The following is a 25,788-nucleotide window of genomic DNA, read 5'->3' as shown; positions in this document are numbered from 1 at the left end:
CTAACGTGAGCTAATAGCTAAGTCATCGAAACGTTCACCCAGAGGAAGAAGAAGAAGAAGAGGAAGATGGGATAGGTGCCCACAGCTTTGATGAGTGTGCTTTGATGAGTGTCACGCATCAACAGAACAATGTTTAGTGGATTTCGACAGCATCCTCATGCAAATGAAGGATCGATTAGATCACAAAAGACTGCTGTTTGTTGTATTGCCTGATTTGCAACTGTTTGCAAGCAGACGAGGTCATTGAACGTTTCATCAGAAAATATCGAAGGATGGATTTAATTTACAAGTGATCAGATGGGAGGGACACTATTTCCTCGTAAAGAAGTACACAAATGGTGAGTGGATTTAAAATATATATATATATAATTGTCCTTGTGTTACATAAAACCCATCTGTGGCCTTGTGCAGAGGAAGGTGGTAAATACATGTTAGATATTCCAATGTACAGTTTTGCTTGTACAGTTGTACAAGCATGTACCATGGACTCAGAATGGTCTGTTTTATTGAAATCGTCACAGCAGTATTAATTAATTAATAATTAATTCACGTTTTTTTATTGGTTTGTCATGACAAACCAATTACATAATCCAACATATGTGTAAAGAAACAACATATTCCAGTTAACGGTATATTTTTTTAATGATTCGTTACAGCGTAATCAATACTTCCATTTGTATAAATTGCGTTCGGGACCTCCATGTTTTGGGGGTATTCATCAGAAAAATCGGATCCGGGATTCGGCTCCCATCAGTCGGGCAAGAACTGCAGGTTTTCAGCCTCTCTCCTCTCTCCTGGAGCTTAAGCAGAGTTTAGTATTCCTGCCTGGCTGAGGAGCCCGTCGCGGCTCATGCGCACGCTAGGCCAATCAGAGCAATGCGGAAGGACAAGTGGGCTGCCGAAAGTATTCACGCATACCAGGCTGGGGAGCTGGAGGGGGAATGGGACCAGCCTGGGCAAACGGATCCTGACAGGTATGAAGAGTTCCCAAGGGAAACCATCACTCAAAGAATCTTACATTTTTGTTGTGTCTTTGTTCTTTCATTTTTGTTATGTGCTAATGTGTGTGTGTGTGTGCACACGTTAATGTGCATGTGTGAATTACCTACCTCTATTAGTAATTCCTTGTCTCTCTCCTTCATGTCCTCAAGGCCGTTTTTCTTCCACAGATAGAACTTCTGCAATGAGAAATATGTCTTTAATACTACTAGTCCATACCTGGGGATGTGCACGCAACAATGCAGCGCAGACCTGCCAAAAATGCTCATAAGCATTAAGGAGATGTGCTTACCGTCTTCTGCAGAGCCGACCAAGAAGACATTGGAAGGAACACGCCAAAATTATGGGAAATGCGCTTAGTGTTCTCCGGAGCGTTCAGTAGAAAGCTATCCAACTGCAAGCTAGCCTAGCTTAGCACAAATTAATGGAAGCAGATACGGACCAGCTAGCCTAGCTGTTGGCCAAAAACACCTCTCGTTTTGAGCTAGGCTAGTGGTCCATATCCGCTTCCATTAATTTGTGCTAAGCTAGGCTAGCTTGCAGCTGGATAGCTTTCTACTGAATGCACAGAGAGGAAATTGGTATCTACAGTATCTCCTTGTCCAACTCCGGAGAACACGGTAATAGCATTTCCAATAATGTTGGCGTGTTCCTTTGAATTTGTGAAATACGAAAAATCTGCTCAATGCCCATGTATAATTTAAGATTGATTGGCCAACCAACCCTTTGGGGAGAAAGATGGATGCGGACGGACAGACAAGAGTTCTTTCCCCCCCATTTTATAGTAGGATGCCAACATCAACACAGAACAAATGTTTCAACCTATGTTTTATGATCATTCTAATGTGTTTTGATTTGTTCCCATCAGTCTTTTTGTTTGGATTGTGACGAGTTACTGTGATGGCTTTCTGTCACAATTTTGGATTGGCAAACGGATTAGATAGGGACCGTGTAACTGTCTTTTGTTTGGGGAGCTTGAAGGCATGATGGAGTGCTTTGAATGCTTCCATACTCTCAACCAGCAATGGATCCCTGCCAACAGACAATAAAAAGATTGTAGACATGCCAAGATGCCTCCGTCTTTCATATGAGGCTATATTTATACATTACAGTGGAGGCATACACGTAAGAGGCCATCTTTCGTGCAGAAAAGGCATCTTGCGATTCGGAAAACGGTGAAAATTGCCAAATGGCACTGGGATGAAATACTGGAGATAGACTTACACAAACAGAAGGAGGCCAGGCAAGGTTAACTGGCTGGTGTTAAGGTTTTGTGATATCATGTGCAGACCACCAGTTATAACTGTGTATGACAGTACGGGCCGCCTATTCTCTCGCTATAAACGTGCATTCTTTCGCTGGTTAAGTTTAGGCATTCTTTCGGAGTTGGTTAAGGTTAGGGTTAAGTTAAGGTTAGGGTTAAGGTTAGGCATTATTTCGGAGTTGGTTAAGGTTAGGGTTAAGTTAAGGTTAGGGTTAAGGTTAGGCATTATTTCGGAGTTGGTTAAGGTTAGGGTTAAGTTAAGGTTAGGGTTAAGGTTAGGCATTATTTCGGAGTTGGTTAAGGTTAGGGTTAAGTTAAGGTTAGGGTTAAGGTTAGGCATTATTTCGGAGTTGGTTACGGTTAGGGTTAAGTTAAGGTTAGGGTTAAGGTTAGGCATTATTTCGGAGTTGGTTAAGGTTAGGGTTTGTCGCAGAGCATGGCAATAGAATGCCTGTCTGTCTTTCTTGACGTGGAGGCAGCAGCCTATTTCCGCTCTACCGCTCTGCCGCGCGCCGCGGTCACATGGGCGTCATGGCCAATCAGAGAAACGCGACACACTCTTCGGCTGGGATTAATATAGACGCGTACGGGCCTGCCTAACTGAGAGGCAGAACTCTTATGGGTCACTTTATAACAAGGTACTTACTGTATGAACGCTTATGGGTCACTTTATAATAGGGTACTTACTGTATCAAGACTTATGGGTCACTTTATAACAAGGTACTTACTGTATGATTTCACTTTAACAAGTGTTACAGATCAGCCAATAGACATATCTCATACCCCGCCCTCTTCAGATACGTATCAGCTAGCCTAGTTGCTGGCCAAAAACACCTCTCCCAGAGTTTTAAGCTAGGATAGCGGTCTGTATATGTTTCCATCAATGTGTGCTAAGCTAGACTAGCTTTCAGAGGGATAGCTTTCTACTGAACACAAATTATATATCTTCTTGTCCGACTCTGGAGAAGACGGTAAGCGCATTTCCCATAGTGTTGGCGTGTTCCTTTAAAAAGGAAGTTGAGTAGAGGGACTTACCTGAGGGTTTTTAAAGACATCATATTTGTCTGCTCTCTCCTGGAAAATGACTTTGTTTTCGCTGTCCCTCATCCACGCTGTGAGTGGCTCCACCACGTTCTCATGGTCCTCAAATCCTCGTACTGGCAAAGAGAAAAGCCAGCTCAGAAGTAAGCAAACACAGCCAATATTATTCTCTCATTCCTTTACAAAAGAACCCTTCAGCATAGTTAAACAAGGATACTAAAACGTTGGCGTGGTTAAACAAGGATACTAAAACGTTGGCGTGGTTAAACAAGGATACTAAAACATTGGCGTGGTTAAACAAAACTTTGGTAAATTGAAAATGTCTTATTTTACCCTTATTTAAAAAGAGGATGTTTAGTAAAGCAGGGCAAATCCCTAACGTCACAATCTTGGAATACAAACACTGAGGTTGTTCCTCGGATGCTTTGCCCACCCGTTTGTTCAATTTGTTTTGGTTTTCACTGTACAAGACTTCCTTTTCAAAACAACCATTGCACTTAGTTTCTCTTGGGTTGGAAAAATATTTCACAGCCATACAATTGTATTTTATTTTATAATTTTCTTTTACATAGTGCAGACGGGAGGCTGAATTTAGAGAGAGTTCAATCAAATACAACCCACTCATTTGCTGGAGGGACTTTAAAAGCCATTAACGGCTCCTTCGCCACCTCCTCCCACTTCGCCCACCCACACACTCGATGTAGTAAAATCATATGATGGAGGGTTTTACTGACTGCAGTTACACTGTGATTCCCAATTACAGGCCAGCAGTGGAGAAGGAGGTACGGTGGGCATTAAAGAGATTACTTCCAGCCACCCAGGCTGTGGTCTGGACGTTACATGACATTAACTGGATGGTGTGTGACTTTGCAAGTCATTTGGAGTAAAAAGCCTTTTGAAGAGCATTAAAAACACATGATGTTTTTCAGTGTGGCGCGTAAACATGTGCTCGTCTTGTGGTTATGGGTGCACTTTAACGTGGCGCGCGTTCCATGTTTGAAGAGGGCGTTGACTCAAGCCATCAGGCCTGTGGATGCTAATCTACTTTATACTGTAACCACTGGGCATGACTTACTGAACTACATGACTGAACTAGGCTATATGTTTACATTAATCAAATCAAATTAATTTGTAAGGCCCGACAACACACGTTAATGTCCCCATGGGCCAGACACGTCTTCTTTAAACAAGTCAAGAAGAAACATAACAATAAGTCAAGAACAAAACAAGAACATCATAAGGTCCAACAAATTTTAAATAAATGCTAAATAAATGAATGAATGCAAACACTCCCAGACATACCCCACGCGAAGGTAAGGAAAAACTCACTAAAACCTAGCAATAGGAAAAAATGCACCACAGGCAGTGTGGAGGAGAGAAACCTTAGAAGGGCCATTCAAGGGGGGATCTCCCTTCTTAGATGTCGGTGATAGTAGTGTTGCAGATGGACAGTTGGTAAGCATGCACTCATGTGTGTAGTGAAACACAGATGAGTGCATGCAATAGCAACTGAACATTTTGAAAAATGTAAGATAGAGCTGATAGCGATAGCAACTGAACATTTTGAAAGATTAGAGATAGAGCTGATAGCGGATCTATTCGAGGCACAGGGGCGGCGCAAAGAGGGTCGCGTCCTCCCCGTCTTAATCACGGGACGTTCAACACTCCGGTCATCGCTCCGAGACAGCCGGAGACAGGGAGATAGGGGGCGGCGCAGAGAGGGTCGCAACCTTCCCGTCATCATCGCGGGACGTCCAGCACTCCGGTCATCACTACGAGACAGCCAGAGACAGGGAGACAGGAGGGCACGCAGAGAGGGCCGCATCCTCCCGGTCTTCATCACGGGACGTCCGACACTCCGGTCATCACATTAGGATTGTGCCACATATTAGTGAACTATTGTTTTGACATAAAGTCCATTTCATGATTCAGTTCAGTTCTGAGCATTTGAATTGATTTGAGTGGGCCATATTTAGTGAAGGCAATGAACCTTTGTTTCAGATGTAAACAGTATGTATGTGTCTGGGTAGTGTAGAGATCTAAGCTCTCGTCTACCACCGCAGAGACCCTGGCTCAATTCCTGGTGTCAGCGGTACCTCCGGCTTGGTCAGTCCCTACAAACACATTAAACTAGCTTTTGGCTGTGTTCGGGGGTGGGAAGCTGGTGGGGTATGAGTCCTGATCGTTGCAACAGCGACTCCTACAGGTCAGTTGTGGCACCTGTTCAAAGGGGAGGGGATCTGGGGGAGATAGCGTGAACCTCAGAGCGCGTTAGGCTCTCACAGTGAAACTTCTAGCTGTCGGGTGAAAAGAAGTGGCTGGTGACTCCACATGTATCAGAGGAGGCATGTGGTCGTCTACACAGCTACCTAGACCGACGGAGCACAATGACCAAGATGAGAATTGTTATAACGACAAAAAATTGGAAAGGCATAAAAATACAAGGACATGGGTTCCGTTGACTAGTTGTCATGTTACATTTGGTTGCTCAGACACGTGATTCTCCTCCATGACTACGTGTCAGATGGCTTACGTGGGTCGATTGCAAAGTTTCACGTGGGTGAGATTCTATAAGTAGCACACATGCTATTATTAGCTTAAAATAGCCATGATGTTGACCAATGGGAAGTACCCGTTTTAATTTCCTATTTGGGGCCAACAGTGGAAAACGCCTAATCTGCATTAACAGGATAATTTCTATATATATATATAAAAAAGAAGTTAAGAAACTGGTTGGTTTGAACATTTCATCCTCCACGCAAAATGATTGATCCAATTCCTTTATAGGGACTATGATTATCAACTAAATACTCATGGGGGAGACAGACTGTAAACAGTGGAGTTGTTTGTACCAGTGTGAACAAATGGTAAGTGAGTGGACACGGAAACGTCTGCTGGTGAAGGGAGGTGTTGTGTACAAGCCACAGACCGAGATGCAGGATTGAGATCATAAGGCTTCTATTTCCTCATGACAGAGAGGATGAGTGACAGAGTCCGATACAGCAAATTAAACCCACCTGTCTATACGGTGTGTGTGTGTGTCCGTGCGTGCATGCATGCATGCCTGTCTGTCTGTGTGTGCATGTCTGTGTGTGTGTGTGAGAGAGGGGTGAAGGGGAGTTCGATCAATGCCTCATTGTGAGTTTGCTGCAGTGTGGCTGTCGTCAAGCCAATAAAAACATAGTCCATCATCTGGGCCTGAATGACTATCCCACTACGCACATTGGCCAGTGTGTGTGTGTCTGTGTGCATACGTGCTTGCGTGTATGAGATCGAGAACATCCTTGAATGTGTGTGTGTGTATCCATGCATGTGTCTGTGTATTTGTGCATGTGTGCAATACATGTGTACATATTGAGCATCTGCGCATAACGTGTTGATAGGGAAATTTCACATGTGCCTGTCTGTGTGCATACAGTATGTTCATGCGTGCTTGCATGTGTGTGTGTGTGATATCCACAACATCCTCGATTGCAGGTGTGTGTGTGTGTGTATCCATGAATGTGTCTGTGTATTCGTGCATGTGTGTGTGTGTACATATCGAGCATCTGCGCATAACGTGTTGATAGGGAGATTTAACATGTGCCTGTCTGTTACTGAGCGCCGGGCGCCTCACCGAGCTGTAGTTCTGGGTTGGTCTCGCTCAGGGTCCAGTCCACGTTGCAGTCGCAGTGGGTCTTCTCAAACAGGTTATCCAGGACGTCCCGCACCGTCTGTCTTTCGTCCACCATCAGCGTCTTGGAGCTCCCATCATTCATCAGCACCTTCACCACCAGCTGCCAAAGGATGATGGGAGGCTATCGTTAGAGAAAACGCTTGACACACGCGGCGATACCTTTGACAACAACATCTGCGCTTTATAACGAGGCCAAAAAGATAGCAAATAATATTCTCTGAGTTACTATTCTCACGAGCAGCTGTGGATCATAACGCCACGCGTTGCTTTGGATAATGTGCCTGAAAGATGGTGTAGGTGTTGGGCCTGTTTTCCAGTGTGATGTTGGATGAGAGCAGGTGTGTCCAAAGGGATATGTCGGATCAATCAAGCTATAAAACACACACACACACACACACACCATGCACATTACACAGTTGAAGCACAGATTGGATACAGTAAATGTTTTTGAACCGTTTCCTAGAATTTGTCGAAACAGAGCAATTGGAGTGAGTGGCTTTTCTATTCTGGGTTATGGTTAGCGCTGTTCTATTTTGTTGTAGCCAGGGGCATGTGAGTGTGTGTGTGTGTGTGTGTGTGTGTGGGTGGGAACTACCCAGGGCCCCCAAGCTGGGGGAGGTTGTTACTAAAAGGCACGTATGAGTCGTGGCTGGGGAGGGGCCCCGGAGACACAACATGTGCACAGGGCCCAGAGTTTCTTGCTTACGCCCCTGATTGCAGCCATTCAATTGGTTAAAGATGCACCAAGATTTGCGGACAGTCTGTGTAGATGTAGACTCAGCCACACAGTGAAGTCAAATAAGCACAACGTTTAGCGCTCAAGTCTATGATATCCTCATTGCCAGAGCATGACGGATGAGAGCCGTATAGACTCAACCAATATATTACGCTATTCCACGTAAATCGTATGCGGTGGCGTCCAACCAGTCCATGTTACAAATCTTAGTGCATCTTTAAAACATTAATGTGGGTTTCTCTTCTTTCATAATGTAAAGTTTTTTTTAGCGTGTATGTGTAACAGTAGTCATATCGTCACCTTAAACTTCAATGCCCGAGGGAGTTTTCGAACCCGTGGTCTGCCGCACCACGGGTCGACAGCACAGACCACTATACCAAGAGGTGAACTCACTGCTTTGCAACGTGTCGATGTGTCTTTTAAGGGTGAGAGTGAGTTTAACCCATAGCACCGCTACTCGCCACAGTCACTTCACAACATCTGATGTCCATCGTGACTGCGCCTCGCGGTACCATCCGTTACAGATATGTTATATAAACCTACATATTATGTGATTGCTGCGTTAAAAAAAATATGTGAGAATTATTTTTTTTTATTATAAAACGATTGAAATTAAACATAGTTTGAGCATCTTCTTGTAGCGAGAGGTCACTCTGGGGTCAGAGAGCTTCATCACAACTTCCTTCTCATCTGGATTGATATCCAGCTTCAGGAAGCCCACAGTCGCGCCGTGTGCTTTTCAGAGATGATATCACACCGGGGCTCTGCGTATCAATTCAGGCACCGCCCTCCGCGCAGAACGGTGGATGTTCAGCATGTGTTCAAAAAGAATGTCTCCTTGGATATGAATCGCCTCTTCTCGTCCTTCCCTTCCGCATGCGAGGCTCCGCGCTGTAGGTCTATCTCGCATCTCTTCAGGGGAGAGGGGATATAATATCGGAAATACGCTCACTCTGGAAGCGGTGTGTGTGTTTTTATCTTCACTTCGCCCCTGACCACGCAAAGCCACACCGCAACCACTGAAGAATGAAACCTCACACCCTGCTCAGATGTTGGGACAGATGTTGCTGTGAAAGTGGCCAGAGGGGCCTGTTTCCTTTACACCATAGCTTTACTTTCACATAGTCAAGGTGAAATCATCCTTTCATCATTGTTCAGACATTGCTAATCGGAGAGGTTCCGACTTAAGAACTGATTGCCTTTTACCTGGCAGCCTATTCATAAGGATTTATACTCAAACAGCTTCATAGCGGGTTATGTAAAATGGACATAATGAGAATTGAGCAAAGCAATACAGCTACACTGTTTTTGTCGCTTACATTGATTTAACGTCAGCTTGACGTGACTACAGTACCCACGGCATCGGTTATGACAGTGGTAGGACATTCTAATGGCATGGGAGTAGTTTTTTTTCTGATTTTTTTTTTCTGATTTTCTCCCCGTCCCAATTAGTCGTTGTGCGCAATCTCCGCTACGCCACCTGACTGCCCGGCATGGGAGTAGTTTGACAACTGTGGATCTTTGGCACGTAGATCTGCATGCATGACCATAGTGATACCATGATCAAGATGATAAATCAAATCAAAGAAGAAAAAGTTCTAAGGTAAAAGTAAAGGTAAAAGTTCTATATATATATATTTCACAGTGTCATTCATTTATTTATTTATATCCTTATCGCACAACATTTATTTTGTTTACCATTGTCATACATATAATGGGGTGCGTTGCTCATGGGACGGGGTTGCACGCCATGCAACCGGCTCTGTGAGCAGAAGCACGTGCACGCACATGCACGGATGTGCACGCGCGTGCACACAGGAATGTGCTGCACTCGACTGATGCGCCAACTCGCTAAGTACCCACCTGGCTATACTTTGCATAACAATAGTGCAGGTCGCCAGGTGTGTTCAAATGCGTTCTCAGATACATTCACACAAAACTTGTGAATGAAATGTTACATTCCATTCGTAGAGGCAATTAGGCATTGTCTTTAGTCTGTGCATATGTGAGGGGACATTTATGTGCATGCGCGGGAGCGTGCACACGTGGTGTCATTAAATCACCGTGCAACCAGCTTTGAAATCGGCAACGCACCAATATATATAGAGAAAGAGAGAGAGAGGTTGTATTCATTAATTCAGTTGGTTGAGCTTACCTTTTTAACTTTAGCCTCCTTGAGCTTTTCCAGCGCCTGTTTGATTTTGTCGGCCTTGATCTGTGCTTCGATCTCCTCCTGAACAAGACAATCAATGGCGTTAGGACACCGTGACACAAGCATCGCAGTTTATGGTTATGAAATATAGATTATTCTCCGTCATTATTCATTGGGTATAAAAGTAGGGCAGGTTAATTTGTCATTAACGAACCCCTCCACACATCTCCCCTATGATGATGGATATGGTACATTGCCTTCCACCCGGTGCTTTTTGTCTCAGCAAGATGAGGTCACAATACGTGCAAAAGACATAAACTTCCATCTCCATCACCACTTCTGCTACCTTCTCACCTCCCTGACGCTCCAACCTTTGGTATTGATCCTGTTACTGTGTCTTACTGTGCACCATTCTCTGCAAGAGCTGGACATCTGTGATATCTTAGACTGATAGATAATATAATATAATTAAGCCATAACTCACGACTATATATTGGTATATTGTGATTATGTTACAGCTAAGGGGCGTAGTTCAGAACAGATATAATCACAATATATCACGACCTGGAGTGAGCTATTGCTTTTATAAAACAGTCCACAAGTTATAGACACATTTGTTTAAATTCGAATCAGTTTTGCACACATTAATTTCGTTTGACTAGTTATTAAATGTAAATGAGTTTGAATATGACCACCAGTGATGTCATCGGGGACATTGAATCCTTGTGTTGTGTTGATTACAGCACCATGGAATGATGTACAAAAAAGATCAATAACTTGTCTTATAGGGACTGATACCTTATCATTTCATGAAGCTGTAATTAACACAACACAAGGATTCAATATCCCTGATGACATCACTGGTGGTTATATTCTCATTTGCTCTCAATAACTGTCAACTAAATGAATGTGTGCAAAACTGTTTCGAGTTTTTGGATGTGTGTGAGATTATGTGCAAAATAAATCAGTATTGTTTTTTGGTGAAGTGCCCCTTTAATAATTATATAAATAATGTATACATAGGCCATCCTGGATACCTGCACTTTCAACGGCATCTGGGAAGCACCTACTTCCCACATCAGAACTTGTAATTGCAACTTTGACTGACGTGCAAGCGCTCTGATTGCAAATATGGGGTAACCATAGCAACAGACATGTAAACTGTGAGAACACTTTTTTTTTTTTTTTCTTGTTTACAATACTAAACATATAACTAACAATGTAACTCACACAAAAAAAACTATAAAATGATATAAAGATTCTATAATATGACAGATTATTTTATTACCATAAACTGCCATGCTCTCTGACAACTCCTAAGCTCGGGTACCATATTTCCAACTCCTACCTCAAATCCCTGTCAGAGGAAAGCAACAGTTGTGATTGGAGGATGAATAAAAGGGGTGGGGCTTGAGATGAGACTCCCAGGGACTCATCTCATCGCCTAAATACTGTGTTTCCGAGGAACACTTGAAGACATGATAAGTGGGCATGTCTTACTTTATGAGATGTAGCTACACAAAACCAAATCACAGCAGCTTGTGATGTGATCATCACTCATTGGAAAACAACCCGCTTTGGCCTCCTGGCAACGATTTAGCTGGCGATGATATTTTGAAAATACATGTTGGGAGTGGGAATATGGGAGCATAGATATTTCCTTGACAGCGTGCCAGGATTCCTATAATGGAAAGGCAGAAGTCTTCGCCCTGTCCTGATTAGTTTAAGGATGAGTGATATGCAAATTAAATCAAGCAGGCTGGAAAAAAACCTTTGACATATTCTATTGTGTTGTGCTTAATAACTCATGAATGCCCCTTGAGTTAATCCAGGTTTAAGAGAGTGGTGCGTGTTCACGAATACTGACTGAACCGTCTCGGAGAACACATGTGTGAATTATTAAAATGGGTGGCATTCCCCTTTAAAAGACTTCTTGGATGGAATCTGGTGGCATGTTTGATTTAATTACTATCTCAATATTCAACTGAAACACGTTTGTGCAACTGATCCAAACAGCAGATGTTCCTGTTCGTGGTTAAAACATTAAAAGGTTCATTTCCTCTTTCATATTACACACCTGCTGCCAATATTTACGGCGTCTTACCATTGTGGGCTTATTTTGTGGAGGTGGAGGTGGAGAGAGGGAGCCTGCAGGGGAGGCAGGAGAGCTGGGCTTTCTGCTGCTGCTGCTGCTGCTGCTGCTCACAGGCGATGTGGAGGAGGTGGGGAGGGAGGTGGGGGTCGGGGCAGGGTAGTGGCTGAGGCCTTGCGGGGCGGGCGGCAGGCCCGAGGGGGGCGGTGAGGGCTCCTTCTGGCTCTCTATCTCCGCCGCCAGCTTCTCCTCTGTGGCATTGAGGTCGGCCATCAAATCGGCCATGAGCTGGTCCAAGTCATTATCCTCCAGGTCGTTGATGTTGGTCTCTGGTGTTTAAGGGGGAGAGGGAGGGAACAAAACATCTCTTTAATGACCCTGGACACGGTGACCTTGCTATGACACGTCTCTACATTAGTTATGCTCGTTTAGCCGTCTGTGAAAGCAAGCCAGCGGCTTAACAGTGAATAATTGACTAATGTAGAGTGATCTTAATCTATGTCTGAAATTAGAGCCTGAACAGTAGCCAGATACATACAGAGGGCCATTTATCTGCCTCTGTACGACAGCGGCGACTTGCCCCTGTGATCATTATCATTGAAATAGTTTGGTAATTAATAACCCCCCCCCCCCCCCAAAATGGGTGCACTGAGATAATAAGACATAATTCAAATAAAAAACATCCATAGACGGTGGGCGTATTTCCAACACTGTGGACATAAAGTCACCATTCAGGTCCGTGAAGCCGGTGGAGAAGCTGGTTGGTTTGGCGGTGCTGGAGGGAGACGCCGGTGGCACCGTCTCAACCCCGAGACTCTGGGGGGGGGGGGGGGGGGGGGGAGACGACAAGAGGGTCCTGGTTATACATGGAAAAGAGAACCAATACAGTTTTCCGTGTGACCACGGGGGCTAGCGGAACACCCCCTTGAGGGGCTCAGCTATAATCCACAACACATTCAGAGTGCTCTATAGAACGTATAAATCCTCTCTAGTTTTACGTACGAAAGTGCAATGTTTACCCTTTGCGTCTATTTGTAAGCGCGGTACGTGAGTGAACTTCTACGTCTGATAATGTATGGTTCCCCTGGCAATGTGTGGGAGGTGATTGAAAAGATCTTGCGAGTGGAAAAACACCATCAAAGGGACCAGCAGGTTGTCGAGGGGGGAGAGGGGGGAGTAATGTGTGGCCAACTTAGGAGGTGGCCTTTTGACCTCCTCTCTTAAAAGGGAATATAATTGATGGTCAGGAGATGACCACTGGAAGTGTTCTCCTGCTGTGTCAGTGGGACTGCTCAGTCTGGAGCGCCTTTTACCGCTGTTGTCATGTGTCTTTTAAAAGGAAAAACATTGCGTTTACTGCCAATGTGGGTATTGTGGTGTTGAATGAACCGTGGAATCTGAAACTAAACCAAAAATGTCTCCATGTGTTGTTTGTTTGCTGGGTCATGTGGCAGCACGTCTTGTGGATACCTGTCTTATCTGATCTCAGTCTCAGGCCATCTGCATTTTGAGAGAATGAGGCGATTTCCCCCAACAATTATGACCATGACTATTTAAATTTTTTTTGCGAAACCATGTGTCATGGGAATAAGTTCCAGATAGACCCAATACTGAACAATGGAAAATATAAATGTCTCAAATATTTTATATCAGATATTTTTAAATATGTTGATGTATAGTAGCCTAATGATTTTTGTATGGAGGAAACGCAGCCCGATGACATCATCTTAGGCAGAACTTCGTTGAGATGCAGGCTGTGGGCATTGATTGATTGATTGATTGATTGAAAACTTTATTAACAGATTGCAGAATGGGTACAATACAGTACAGCTCAATACACACAATTGTTAAGGGGATGCAGACCAGAGAAAGACTTTCGTCTTGTTTACATCAGGGTCCCCCATTTTCAATTCATCAGGACATATATGACACACACGACATACAGATAGACAGTACTGCTACATCTATACATTTATGACATACCAGATTTGCAAATACAGTACTGTTTGTGATACAAAAAGAGTCCAGAAAAGAGAGTATATACATTTGACGTAAAAACTGTACATTGGAGGAGGTTGGGTGGGGTTGGGTGGGGTTGGGTGGGTGGTTGGGGGGGGACGACGACACTGTACAACTATACAAGCAAAACTGTACATTGGAATATTGACAATTAGACATACTAGGTAATTTACTGTACATTGGAGGGGGTTGGGTTGCCTATTGCTTATTAACAGCGGAGGAGTGCTGCCGAGTGCTTCCGCGTTTTCCCTGATTGGCTGCGACACGCCCCGCGGCAGGCGCGGCAGCCGCAGAGCGGAGCGGCAGAGCTTGCGGCATTATGTAGCCGTAATCCACCATGATTTTCATTTGAAGCTTAGCTCACCTGGCAGCGCTGCGGTCCTGCGGTCCGTTGGTGACAAGTTCGAATCCCATCAATTTTTTTTTTTTTTCTTTTTTTACGTGTATTCTTTCGCCGGTTAGGGTTAGGCATGGTTAAGGTTAAGGTTAGGCATTGTTTCGGAGTTGGTTAAGGTTAGAAGGGTTAAGTTTAGGCGCTGTTAAGGAGCTGGTTAAGGTTAGAGTTTGTCTTAGAGAATGGCAATATTCTTTCTATGGTTAAGGTTAGGCATGGTTAAGGTTAAGGTTAAGGTTAGGCATTGTTTCGGAGTTGGTTAAGGTTAGAAGGGTTAAGTTTAGGCGCTGTTAAGGAGCTGGTTATGGTTAGCGTTTGTCTTAGAGAATGGCAATAGACAGCCTATTTCCGCACTGCCGCTCTCTCGCGCTGCCGCGGTCACATGGTCACATTGTCACATTCTTGCACTCCTCCGCTGTTAAAAAGCAACACGCGGTTGGGTTAGGACATTTACAGGGGCCAGTTTCGAATTGCAGTCTCCCGTAGGTGTTCTTTGAGAGTGGTTTTGAAAGTGGGTAGTGATTCACATTCCTTTACAGCTTTGGGTAGGGCGTTCCACATTGATGTGGCATAATTGCGAAACGTGTTTAGTCCCTTGTTTGAGCCGAATCTGGGTTTAACATGATTTGTGGAGCTCCCTCTGGTGTTGTTATCGTGGTATTCACTGACCTTTGGGAAGTATTTTGACATGTACATGGGTACCTTGGTCATGTAGTGTATCTTGTAGACCAGGCCCATTGCAAGTTGCTGTACTCTGTCGTCTACTCTAAGCCATCCTAGGTTGTCAAAGTGGGCAGGGGTGAGGTGGGTTCTAGGAGTAAGGTCAAGCAGTAGTCTGACCAGTTTGTTTTGAGATGTTTGTAATTTAGTTTTTAGCGCCTTTGAGGTGCTTTGGTACCATGAGGTGCAAGCATAGTCGTAGTACCCTTGAATGCCAGAGTCTTCAGGGTATTCTTGTTTACCAGAGAGGAGATCCGGTACAAGAATCGAGTTCGTTGGTTGACTTTTTTTTATTACATTGGATGCCATTTTGTCACAGGAAAGATTAGCCTCTAGGATGGAACCCAGGTAGGTAATTTCATCTTTCCTTGTGACAATATTGTCACCCACTGTAACTGAGAAGCCGTCGGTCTTGCTGAGTTTGTTATTTTAACCGAAGAGAATGGACTCTGTTTTGCCCATGTGTAATGATAGTTTGTTATCAGCGAGCCATATGCAGATTGCCTAGTTCCGAGCTGAGGGTTTTTTCAACCTGTAACTTGTTCTTGTCAGAGACCAGCAGGGCTGAGTCGTCCGCAAACAGGAACAAGTTGCAGTCACAAGCTGACATGACATGTCATTTGCATAAATTAGGAACAGTAGCGGTCCTAGTATGCTTCCTTGTGGAACACCACAGCTCACTGGGAGGGGGGGGGATAGGGTACCGTTTACCTACACCATCTGTTCCCTCCCCTCAAGGTAGGATTGCATCCAGCTCACTGATAGACTATCAAAAGCAATTGCTTTTAGCTTGTCAATCAGAATGGAGTGATTGACAGTGTCGAAGGCCTTTTGTAGGTCCAGCATGACCATGCCGCAGTATTTGCCCGCGTCCACCTCTTGTTTGATGTGGTCGTTCAAATAGAGAAGACATGTGTCATTGGAGTGGGATGTTCTGAAGCCAGATTGGAATTCGTAGATTCGATTTTTTTCCGCTAGGTACTTTTCGACCTGTTCGTAGACTATTATTTCCATGACTTTCGAGATGGAGGTAAGAATAGAAACAGGGCGGTAGTTGCCTGGGTCTAATTTGCTGCCCTTTTTGTGCACAGGGGTCACCCTCGCAGGTGTCACTTATCCTTACTTTTAACTCAATCTTCACAGAATTTATTCTTGTTTTTAATCATTCATCAATAAAGAATTTCCGCATAGCATAAACTAAAAATATGTCATGTTCAGGTTGGGATTCGATTCCTTTTTTGCTAAAACAAAACAGAACTTTATTGATTACCTTTTTCATGCTCAGGTTAATTGGGATTCCTTTCCGGAAAGGAATCCCAACCTGAACATGACATAAGAGCAAATGGCTGCCGTGTGAATATGGTCAACTGCTTTTTACTGGGAGTGACAGAGGATGGGTATGGTTTTTCATGGTATAGGTGGGTTGACCTGTGTGTTGATCTAAAATGGGAAGCCTACTGTCTCTGTGTATGCTATGCTATGCAAAAAAAAAACGTTATTGATGACCTTTGTCCTGACAAATCCCAACCTGAGCATGACATAAGAGCTAAATGGCTGCCATGTGAACACGGTCAACTGATGGAAGAGAGCATCAGTGTTATTCTAGCCTGTAGAGTAAGCCTAACTAACTGACTAACAAGGAATCCCAACCTGAGCATGACATAAGAGCAACATGGCTGCCGTGTGAACATGGTCAACTGAACAAGCAGCAGTGTTATTCTAGCCTGTAGAGTAGGCCTAACTAACTGACTAACTGGACTCACCTGTGTGAGGAGGTCCATCTCCCCCAACAGGTCACTGAACATGGCGTCGATGTCATCCATCTGGTAAGAAGCAACAATGGAAGATTAATAACAACAACACTGCAAATGCGTGTGGAGCATGAGACTCCATTGTCAAAAGCACAATGTTAACATTTAATTTCATTGATTTGTGCGGTGAGCTGTTTTCACTGCGCTGGATGTGGTCGTCATGTTGACAACATGACAGCAAAGGAATGTCTGGAATGAGCATTCAGTGAAATCCCCCACATTTCCATTTCCATGTGGAAAGCTTAACAACACAAATGTGAAGACGTGCCTCGCATTAACCCTTCCACTATCACACTACAGAAGGTTAACCGCCTGTAGTGTGGTAGTGAAAAGGTTAAACACTAGTATTTCTCCATTAGTTGACTGTGAAATAACTCGCAGGGGTAAAATGTAGCCCTAGGTCAAGCTGTGTTGCACAACCTCTCCAACCTAGAGTGCAGGAGGAAAGAAAGCACGGTATGTCTAACTTCAGGCATTCGTTATTTGTCGCAACTTGCCGGCGTATCGTTGCTCCTCCCAACTACAGAGCTTCAAAGCTGCATCAAACTCTTTGGGGCATGTTTATCGTCATGCAGACTTTACCTCTGGGGCCATGCAGTAGTTTTCTTTACCGTGTACGCCGAGAGAGACCTTTGATTGGCTCATGCCTGTCAGCCAATTAGAATTTGGTATTTCACTTCCTGGTCTGTTGAAACACTGATCTTATTGTCACACACAACGGTAGACACTCCTTTCGCCGTTTCAGGCCAAGGGTCAAGCTTGCCGACGCTATTCTGAGAGACTCATATCCGCCGCTGGACTACCGCTGACTGTGTTTTCAGAAAATGAGAATGAAAACAGTGTCGTCAAGTCAAATGGAAAAGAATAAATAGCCTGTGGATGAAACACAGAGCTGGATGTTTCTTCTGAAAACAACCTGAGAAGATTCAACTGAGATTTCCACATCTAATTATGTATGCTGTCCCTCTCGCCCATAGATTATGTGAAGCCCCATTTAGGAGAGCAAATGTTATGATGGGCTAGAATGTGCAGTCAAAACATACCCCCTGTTTTTCTATAGTGGAACATGAAGGGTGCCCTGGAATATGACCGGGTTCACCCGGTTAACAACACTGTGATTGGTCAGCCAATTAGGATTTGGCGTTTAACTTCCCAGCGCAGTTAAAAGGATATTACACTAATCTGCAGTAGCGCTAGATCTGTTCACAGATCTGCTTATATAACAACTGCACAGCGCTCTCCCCCTCTCTCAAAGGGTACCACAGGGTGGCAGTGGCACAGGAGGTAGAGCAGGTCATCTGGTGATTTGAAGGTTCCCATTTTGAAGTGTCCTTGAGCAAGACCCCAAATGCCTAACCGCTCCACCGGGAGGGGGGGGGGGGGGGGTACATTTTCGGTGACCCAGTGCTATGACCTCTCTGACAAATATTACACATTTAATTTGCCTCGTGTAAACTGTAAAATGAAAGAATCTCTTACCCTTTCTTATCTTGTGGTCAATGCTACACAGCCCCTACCTCCCACTCCCAGACCTAATCTGATTTGCATGTTGGCTTCTCTTTTTCTGCTGTCGGCTGATTACGGTCTATTGCATGTCAAACCATTCTCAAGAAGAGGGTGTGACTAGAAAGCCTCAAATATGAGCTGCTACACACACACACACGCGCGCGCGCGCACACACACACACACACGCGCGCGTGCACGCACACAAACAGGTGTGTGTGTTGAGAATATTTGAATGTGTTCATTATGGTGTGTGTGTGTGTGTGTGTGTGTGTGTGTGTGTGTGTAGCAAACATTTTTAACCATTCAAAAACACACTCACTTGCATTTTAGAACAGTGCAAAAATAAAACCCACACACACATGCTGTGGTTCTCCATCTCTGGCAGTTGTAGCATGTACTCCACGCCTTGTTAGAAGGAGGAGGAGGAGGAAGTGGTCGAGGGCAACTTCCTGTCGCTCGCAATGTTGAAATCATGTTGTAGAAAAACGGTGAGTGTCTTTTGCAAATCCTCCCAGCCTGTTTCCTTTACAGCTCTTGACACACGCTGCGTCATAGCTGCTTCCATAGGCTCAACGAGAATCAATGGCATGTGCCAATAGATACATAGCTTTGAACAATCCTATTGTAAACATAATGTCATGTGAGACAAACAACATAAATATTGGTCAATGACTAAATAAAGAGTGTAGTCAACAGGTTACCTCGGGAACACACGCTTTGTAATATGAAACAGTAAAAGCATAATGACATCATATCAACAAACACATGATCCCTGTTCCTGAATTTGCTCTGGCCCTACATTTTATTTGGAGTTGTTATGACAACCCCGGGGCACAATAACACCCCCCACCGAGGTCACGTGGTTTTCAGGCCACATCAGCACAATCTGCCGCACCGATAATCATGATGCAGAACACAAAACCTCCACCAGCAGCCAACGCTGGTTTCTCTGTGGACTTTCATAGTTGCACACGGGAACCATTAGTGTTTTCATTCATATTCCATGTTGACAGAGAGAGCTCTCTCTCTCTCTCTCTCTCTCTCTCTCTCTCTCTCTCTCTCTCTCTCTCTCTCTCTCTCTCTCTCTCTCTCTCTCTCTCTCTCTCTCTCTCTGTCAACATGGAATATAGAACCCTAGAAAGTCTTGCTTGCTCCTTTATTTTTTTGGCTTCATCAGGCATGGAAGTGTTGAAACTGCTGTCGTCATAGAAACCAACATCTTACTGTAATATTGTCAGGCTGTAGGTTACGTTTACCATCTTTATGGCGCAGTATGCAGTTCTGGGGGGGGGGGGGGGGGGGGTTGTTTAAATTAGCAGAGCCTGCAATTGGTTTACAAAACATATTTATTCTATATACAGTATGTCATCGTAAATCAAAACAAACCCACTGTAAGGCTCTGTGAACCAAACATAAGCTTGGAAGATGTTTTATAAGCCAATAACAACACTAGCGGTGGAACAACATTTTTCAGGTTGTTTTCTCTCTGCTTCAAACAGGGACAGTTTGCTCATTCAGTTTATGTTTAAAATGTCTCTCACAAAACTGCATTAGTGCACATTTAACCCTTTCACTACCACACTACAGAAGGTTAACCTTTCACTACCACACTACAGAAGGTTAACCTTCTGTAGTGTGGTTGTGAAAGGGTTAACCCTTTGTTGTGTGGTAGTGAAAGGGTTAACATTCTGTATTGTCGCAGTGAAAGGGTTAACCCTTTGGTAGTGTGGTAGTGAAAGGGTTAATACCGAAATAATAGCATTTCAATTAAGCCGAGAGCAATACAATAACGGTAAATGTGGAGCCTGGTAGAGGCTACTTGTGAATGCATACGGCGTGTTTTGCTAGGAGAAGATCAGTATACTGTAGGTAATGCTTCAGAATGCTTCATGGTTGGAGGTGGAGGAGTAGCATGACTAAAGCTATTTCAAAGAGTGGTCATGACTTCTGCAGTTTGGGCTCTGACCTGGGATCGGTTTTCCATGTCAATTGGACATGGTTGCCACAGAGGGACCATTGTTGATGATATTGATGGGCTTCTGTAAGATGAAATAGAATAACTAGAGTAGAATAAGTAGACAAATATAAAGAAAACATTTTTAATTGTGTTTTTAATTTTACAGAGGTCAGTTTTTGTTACAGTAATAAGGTACTTAATAAGGAAACAGCAGTGCTGTTTTGCAGGCTGTACTTTGGGTTTGTAAAAAAAGGTTTGCTTTCCATTGGTAATATTTGTAAATAAGAGTAAAATAGACCTATATATTCAGATTTACAGTGGGTTAAGAGAGTCAAATTTTCACCTACAAAGCAAACTCTTTGAGAATGCATTGTGGAAATAGCCCACATTTATATAAAATAATGCATACAATTCCACTGTCAAACATCTCTCCCCAAAGAGGAAGTAAACTAACCGGTGCTACTTATTCTCATATTATTTCCCCATAACATTGTTCCCCTTATCCTTTTTTAGCCTTCTATACAAATAAAAACAAGTAAAAGAAAATACAAAAGGTGTGTCCATGGAAATGACAATGAACACCGCCATGGTGTGGTTTCCTTATGCAGAAAGGATAGTCTGTTTACTTTTCTGATAACTACATCACTGCCTAACTCATACATGTACTATTTGGTTATTTGCGATACTATGTATACATGCAATTCAAAGTTATTACCGCATTTCAAACTATTTTGGTTGCAGAGGTCAGTTGTTATTACAGTAATCAGGCACTTGGGACAGAGCTGTTTCGCAGGTGGTGTGACGTACAGGCGTAGAGGCAGCTCTGCGTAATGACACGTCCACCAGATCCGGCGAGGTACACGCTGCTCCACCCAACTGGCCGCTTGATGGGTGACCCTAGTATTATGATGCACCTGATTGGATAAAGGTGCTGCTAGGTGGGCGGTCCCTGGTTCTCTGCTCTCCATTTTCAAACAGCAACCACATGGTGGCTTTGCTTGTTAACAACATGGTGGCTTTCCCTCTTTTTCCACCTAAAGGGTTCACTAAAAATATGTTTCAGACAACATTTTACAGGAGAAATACGCCATGCCACTGTTTTTTTTATCCACTTTTTCTCCTTATTTTTCTATTTTTCTCCCATCCCAATTTCGTATTTCCAATTCTTCCCTCCCCTGTCTTGAACGTTGCTCGACTATGCCTCCCACTGGTTGGTCGTAGGGAGGATAGAAGCCTTGCATCACGTGTCCCCTCCGGTACACGAGGCAGCCTGTCGCATCTTTTCACCAGACAGCACGGACTCTCAGTGGCGAGGAGTAATGCATGGGAGGCTCACACTACCCCCGCTACTTCCTGTCTCTGCTGTGCAGGCACCCCCTAACCGACCTGTAGGTTTCGCTGTCCACAACGTCCAATCCCCACCCATCGACTTCCACCCGCTACCTCTGCCAATTGAGATAGTATGACGACTGGCCCAAGCCGGAGGCAATGCTGACACCGGGATTCGAGACCGGAGTCTCTTGCATTGGTGACGAGCGCAATCTCCGCTGCGCCATTCAGCCGCCCAGCCATGCCACTGTTAAATCTCGTCTACATCGCTTAATTTGACAGACCTTATTTTTGTTTTATATTTTTAAGACAATACTGTAGGTCTATTTTACTCGTATTTACAAACATTTGAAGACTGGCGACGCACCATAACCAAGGAAACTATAAAAGAAGGAAGGGTCATCATATCAGAATACCTTTGGTGTCACTTTGGACTTTGGTGGCAGTTTGATTGAAGCTTGTATTCAAATTCTAAATATACAAGCTATCTGAGGAAATATACATCATCCAATATACCAAACGTTAGTTAGTTAACAATGCAACAAATTGCAGAATATTCTGACTTCCAAGGTAATAACCTGTTTAAATGACATGGTCATAAATGAGGAGATGAAGATCCCATTCAACTCAATGTCGACCAAACTGAACATTTCCACACATGGCACCAATGTGCATTCACGCGTTGCAGTGATGTAATGACCCTTCCTTTACTTTTTTTTTTTTAATCCACTTTTTCTCCTCCTGTTTTTCTATGTTTTTCTCCCATCCCAATTTAGTCGTTATGCCAATTCCCCCCCTCCCCTTCCTGGTCGTTGCTCGCATGTGCCCCCCACTGGTCGGTCTAGGGAGCCCTGAAGTCTATCAGATGCTTCCTCCGAGACATAGGAGACAGCCAGCAGCATCTTTTCACCTGCTAGCGCGGACCCTCATTGGCGAGGTGTAACGTGTGGGAGGTCACACTACCCTCGCCATCTCCCTCCCTCGCTGTGCAGGCGCCCTGACCGACCTGTAGGAGTCGCTGTTTACAACGACCAGAATACCACCCCACCGGCTTCCCTCCCATTGACTCTGCCAATTGAGCCAGTATGACGGCCGGCCAAGCCGGAGGCAACGCTGACAGCCAGATTCGATACCAGTGTCTCTCGCGTTGTTGACAAGCGCTTAGTCCGCTGCGCCACCCAGCCGCCACCCTTCCTTTACTTTTATAGTTTCCTTGACTGCAACCCCACGTTAAGACGCCATCCATCGCAGGGTCTGGTGGACATGAGTGTGTCTTTGAGTGAGTTTCTTTCAGATGATTCCTCCGTTAGCTAGCGAGGGTCAGCCATCTTGACTAACTAGACATGTACAATGCTAGGCAAACGTCATATCAAGCAAATATGAACTTTATATATTGTTAGTAGGGTACATTCGTTTTAAGGTTAGGAACAGATTTAACCCCTTGAACGTGATTGGCACCATCATGGTTGCCTCATTATTAGAATGTTTAGATGTCAGAATTAAAATCATAATGGTGGTTGAATGTTGTTTATCCTTTTTTGTTGTTTATCATAGTTATTGCCTACATCTTATTACTTCTTTGTACATTTGCTGTCATCTTTTCTAACAAGAAATCAAAATAGAAGCCATTTTGAAAACATGTGATATAATACACAGCACGGTTCAGTATAGAGAATGTAAAGATATTTGAGAACACACTTTGTTCAAAGGCTGGAAGTCTTCACAGAACCTGGTAATGGCAGTGGGGTAGTGATGCCAAACCCGCACAATGCATGCAGATAAATCACTGGAAGTCTGTGTCCACAGAATTGTCTTTAGAAAGGATGAACATGGATGCGCCCAGTGATTTTGGTATATCCTAGCAAATGATTGTCAAAAATGCCTTCAAAAGAAGGAAATACATTTAGATCTTTTTAAGACTATACACATGTGGAATTCATGACTCTGACAGGAAAATGGAAACCAGACCATAGCTCTAAGTGGCTGTATCCAAGTACAGCATATTATACCTTAACATAAACATCTCCTCAGACAACTCCCTCTCTTACTCATATCAAATATCAACGCCTGGGTCTAAATCAGATCTAAGGTCTAAGACAGTATTGGAAGACTGCATGAAGGGGGTGCCTTAGTAACAAACCGGGGCAAAGGTCAAAGGGCATGACAAATGAATAATGTTTATGCTCGATGGCCGGAGTGCAAATATATTTATCATAAATGTAGGGAACACAAATATCATCAAAGGCCCGCCCATCTCACTTACACACACTCAACTCTATGAAAACAACTAAAGCTGTCAAACTGCAATCAATCTTTGATTAAAAAACAAAAAACACACAAATAATTTGTTGTTTCATGAGTAAATTAATTACCTCCCGTCGGTTTTTACTGTCATTTTGGGAGCCATTTCAACAGCACAAATGTTCTTAGAATCAACAGGGACAACTTGACATTTGTTGGCTTGGCCAGCCATATCAGTTTCACGTGGATATTGAATCATACACTGGTCTACTTTTAGGACATGGTCCACCCAGTTGGATAGATAAAGCACACACTTGCTAACACCATTTTCATTACATCAAATTCTGCTTCATGACTGAGCACACGACATAACAGATTAGTACAGAGAGACCACCTTTGACAAGTAGGCCTGTGACCTCGTTCTGTGCTAGTATGATCCTATTATAATATGCATAATGACATCACAAAAATCTATACGTACTGTTTGTACGTACTGTCTGTATCACACATAGAAACCGAAGTAGAGTTTAAATAGCTGATGTTGCAAAGCAGCCCATTGTTGTTATCAACTGAGTACAATTTGAACATCTCCATTCACAATTATACAATCTATAGTAATTGGATCGTATTCTTTTCGAACCAGTAGCCCTACAATCAACTACATTGAAAATTGTCATTGAAAATGTAAATCATCAAACAGCTCACAAAACTCTCACCATATACAAACACACAACCAGCTCTGGGAGTCAACTGTTACCTAATGCTATCAGACCAAAGTACCGCAAACACAGAAATAATAGCTCTCACCTTTGACAACGTTTTAAACCTTTTTCACCAGCCAGTCTCAATATGATGTGAACATCAGTTCCGCTTTAAAATGCTATTCTCCAACACCCACTCGACACCATCACAATCATTCAGGCAGATTTGGGTGTGTTGTGTGTGGATTGCATCTGTCTTGGTGCTGCTGGCTGTTACATGGTTTCCTGCCTTAATGCGGAAGTTCAGGTCTAGACCTGTCAGTGCATTCCGTACAGAGCTCAGCACTTTCACAACAGTCCTGTCCGGGCAACACTAGGCCGCTCTTTACCACCTGCTTATCTGCAGTGCCACAGCCCTACACTGCGCAGGTTCAACCCTGGAGACACCAGATGGCCCTTTTTATTTTTTTCAAACACTGTTGAGAGTGTGATGAGACGTGTGATTTGCAACCAGGGTGACTTAGTGAGACGTATACGTGTCTCGTTATTGTTGACGTCGTTGGTGGGGAAGGCGGGAGGTTTTCAGGGAGAGCGAGAGAGAGAGAAAGGGAAGGGATTGAAACAGTGTAAGGAATGTGAGGATCTCTGTTAATAATTCACCTCATTGAAAATGATTTATGGTAGGTCTTTAGATGGCGGTAGTAACAACAGGGCACGTCAGAGCTGAGGTCTGGAATGAGGAATGCCAGACCACTCCTGGGCTGGACCCGGAGCCCTGCAGTCCAGTCGCGCAGAGAAAGACCCTGTGTCCTTCGTAATGTTTCCGAACACCTGCGAGTGTGCTGGTTGTCACATTTCAGTAGAGGATGCGTCTAGAGCTCCAACGCTGTTCCCCTAACAATGCAGTTACAATACACCGAAAACTAGCGATAGACCCATGAATTGCTCGGTGACCATTGTGTTGGCTGCAACCTCACTTCACAGTTTGAAATTGTCTAGTTATTATTATTATTATTATTAGTAGTAGTAGTAGTAGTAGTAGTGGTAGTGGTAGTGGTAGTGGTAGTGGTAGTGGTAGTGGTAGTAGTAGTAGTGGTAGTAGTATTGGTGTTAGCATTATCATTTATTTTTAAACCAAGCAGTGCTGGTG

General features: G+C 43.8%; 1 protein-coding gene across 1 annotated transcript in view; it reads right to left on the bottom strand.

The window, feature by feature from the left end:
• apbb1ip (amyloid beta (A4) precursor protein-binding, family B, member 1 interacting protein) overlaps window positions 1-24,884 on the bottom strand; it is a 34,886-nt gene extending 10,002 nt beyond the window's left edge. Inside the window, exons 1-8 of the mRNA XM_084326169.1 lie at window positions 24,745-24,884; window positions 16,857-16,916; window positions 12,689-12,776; window positions 11,973-12,289; window positions 9,872-9,949; window positions 6,921-7,080; window positions 3,299-3,420; window positions 1,110-1,178 (exon numbers count right to left, since the gene is read on the bottom strand). Of these exons, the coding sequence (XP_084182295.1) occupies window positions 1,110-1,178; window positions 3,299-3,420; window positions 6,921-7,080; window positions 9,872-9,949; window positions 11,973-12,289; window positions 12,689-12,776; window positions 16,857-16,916 (894 nt within the window). The 5' untranslated portion in view covers window positions 24,745-24,884. The remainder of the gene's footprint in view (window positions 1-1,109; window positions 1,179-3,298; window positions 3,421-6,920; window positions 7,081-9,871; window positions 9,950-11,972; window positions 12,290-12,688; window positions 12,777-16,856; window positions 16,917-24,744) is intronic.
• Between the last annotated feature and the right edge of the window lie 904 nt (window positions 24,885-25,788).

This window comes from Notolepis coatsorum (assembly GCF_963971535.1).
Source record: "Notolepis coatsorum genome assembly, chromosome: 12".
Classification (NCBI taxonomy): domain Eukaryota; kingdom Metazoa; phylum Chordata; class Actinopteri; order Aulopiformes; family Paralepididae; genus Notolepis; species Notolepis coatsorum.
Note: the sequence above shows the minus strand (reverse complement) of the source record. Positions and strands in the feature narration are given on the sequence as shown.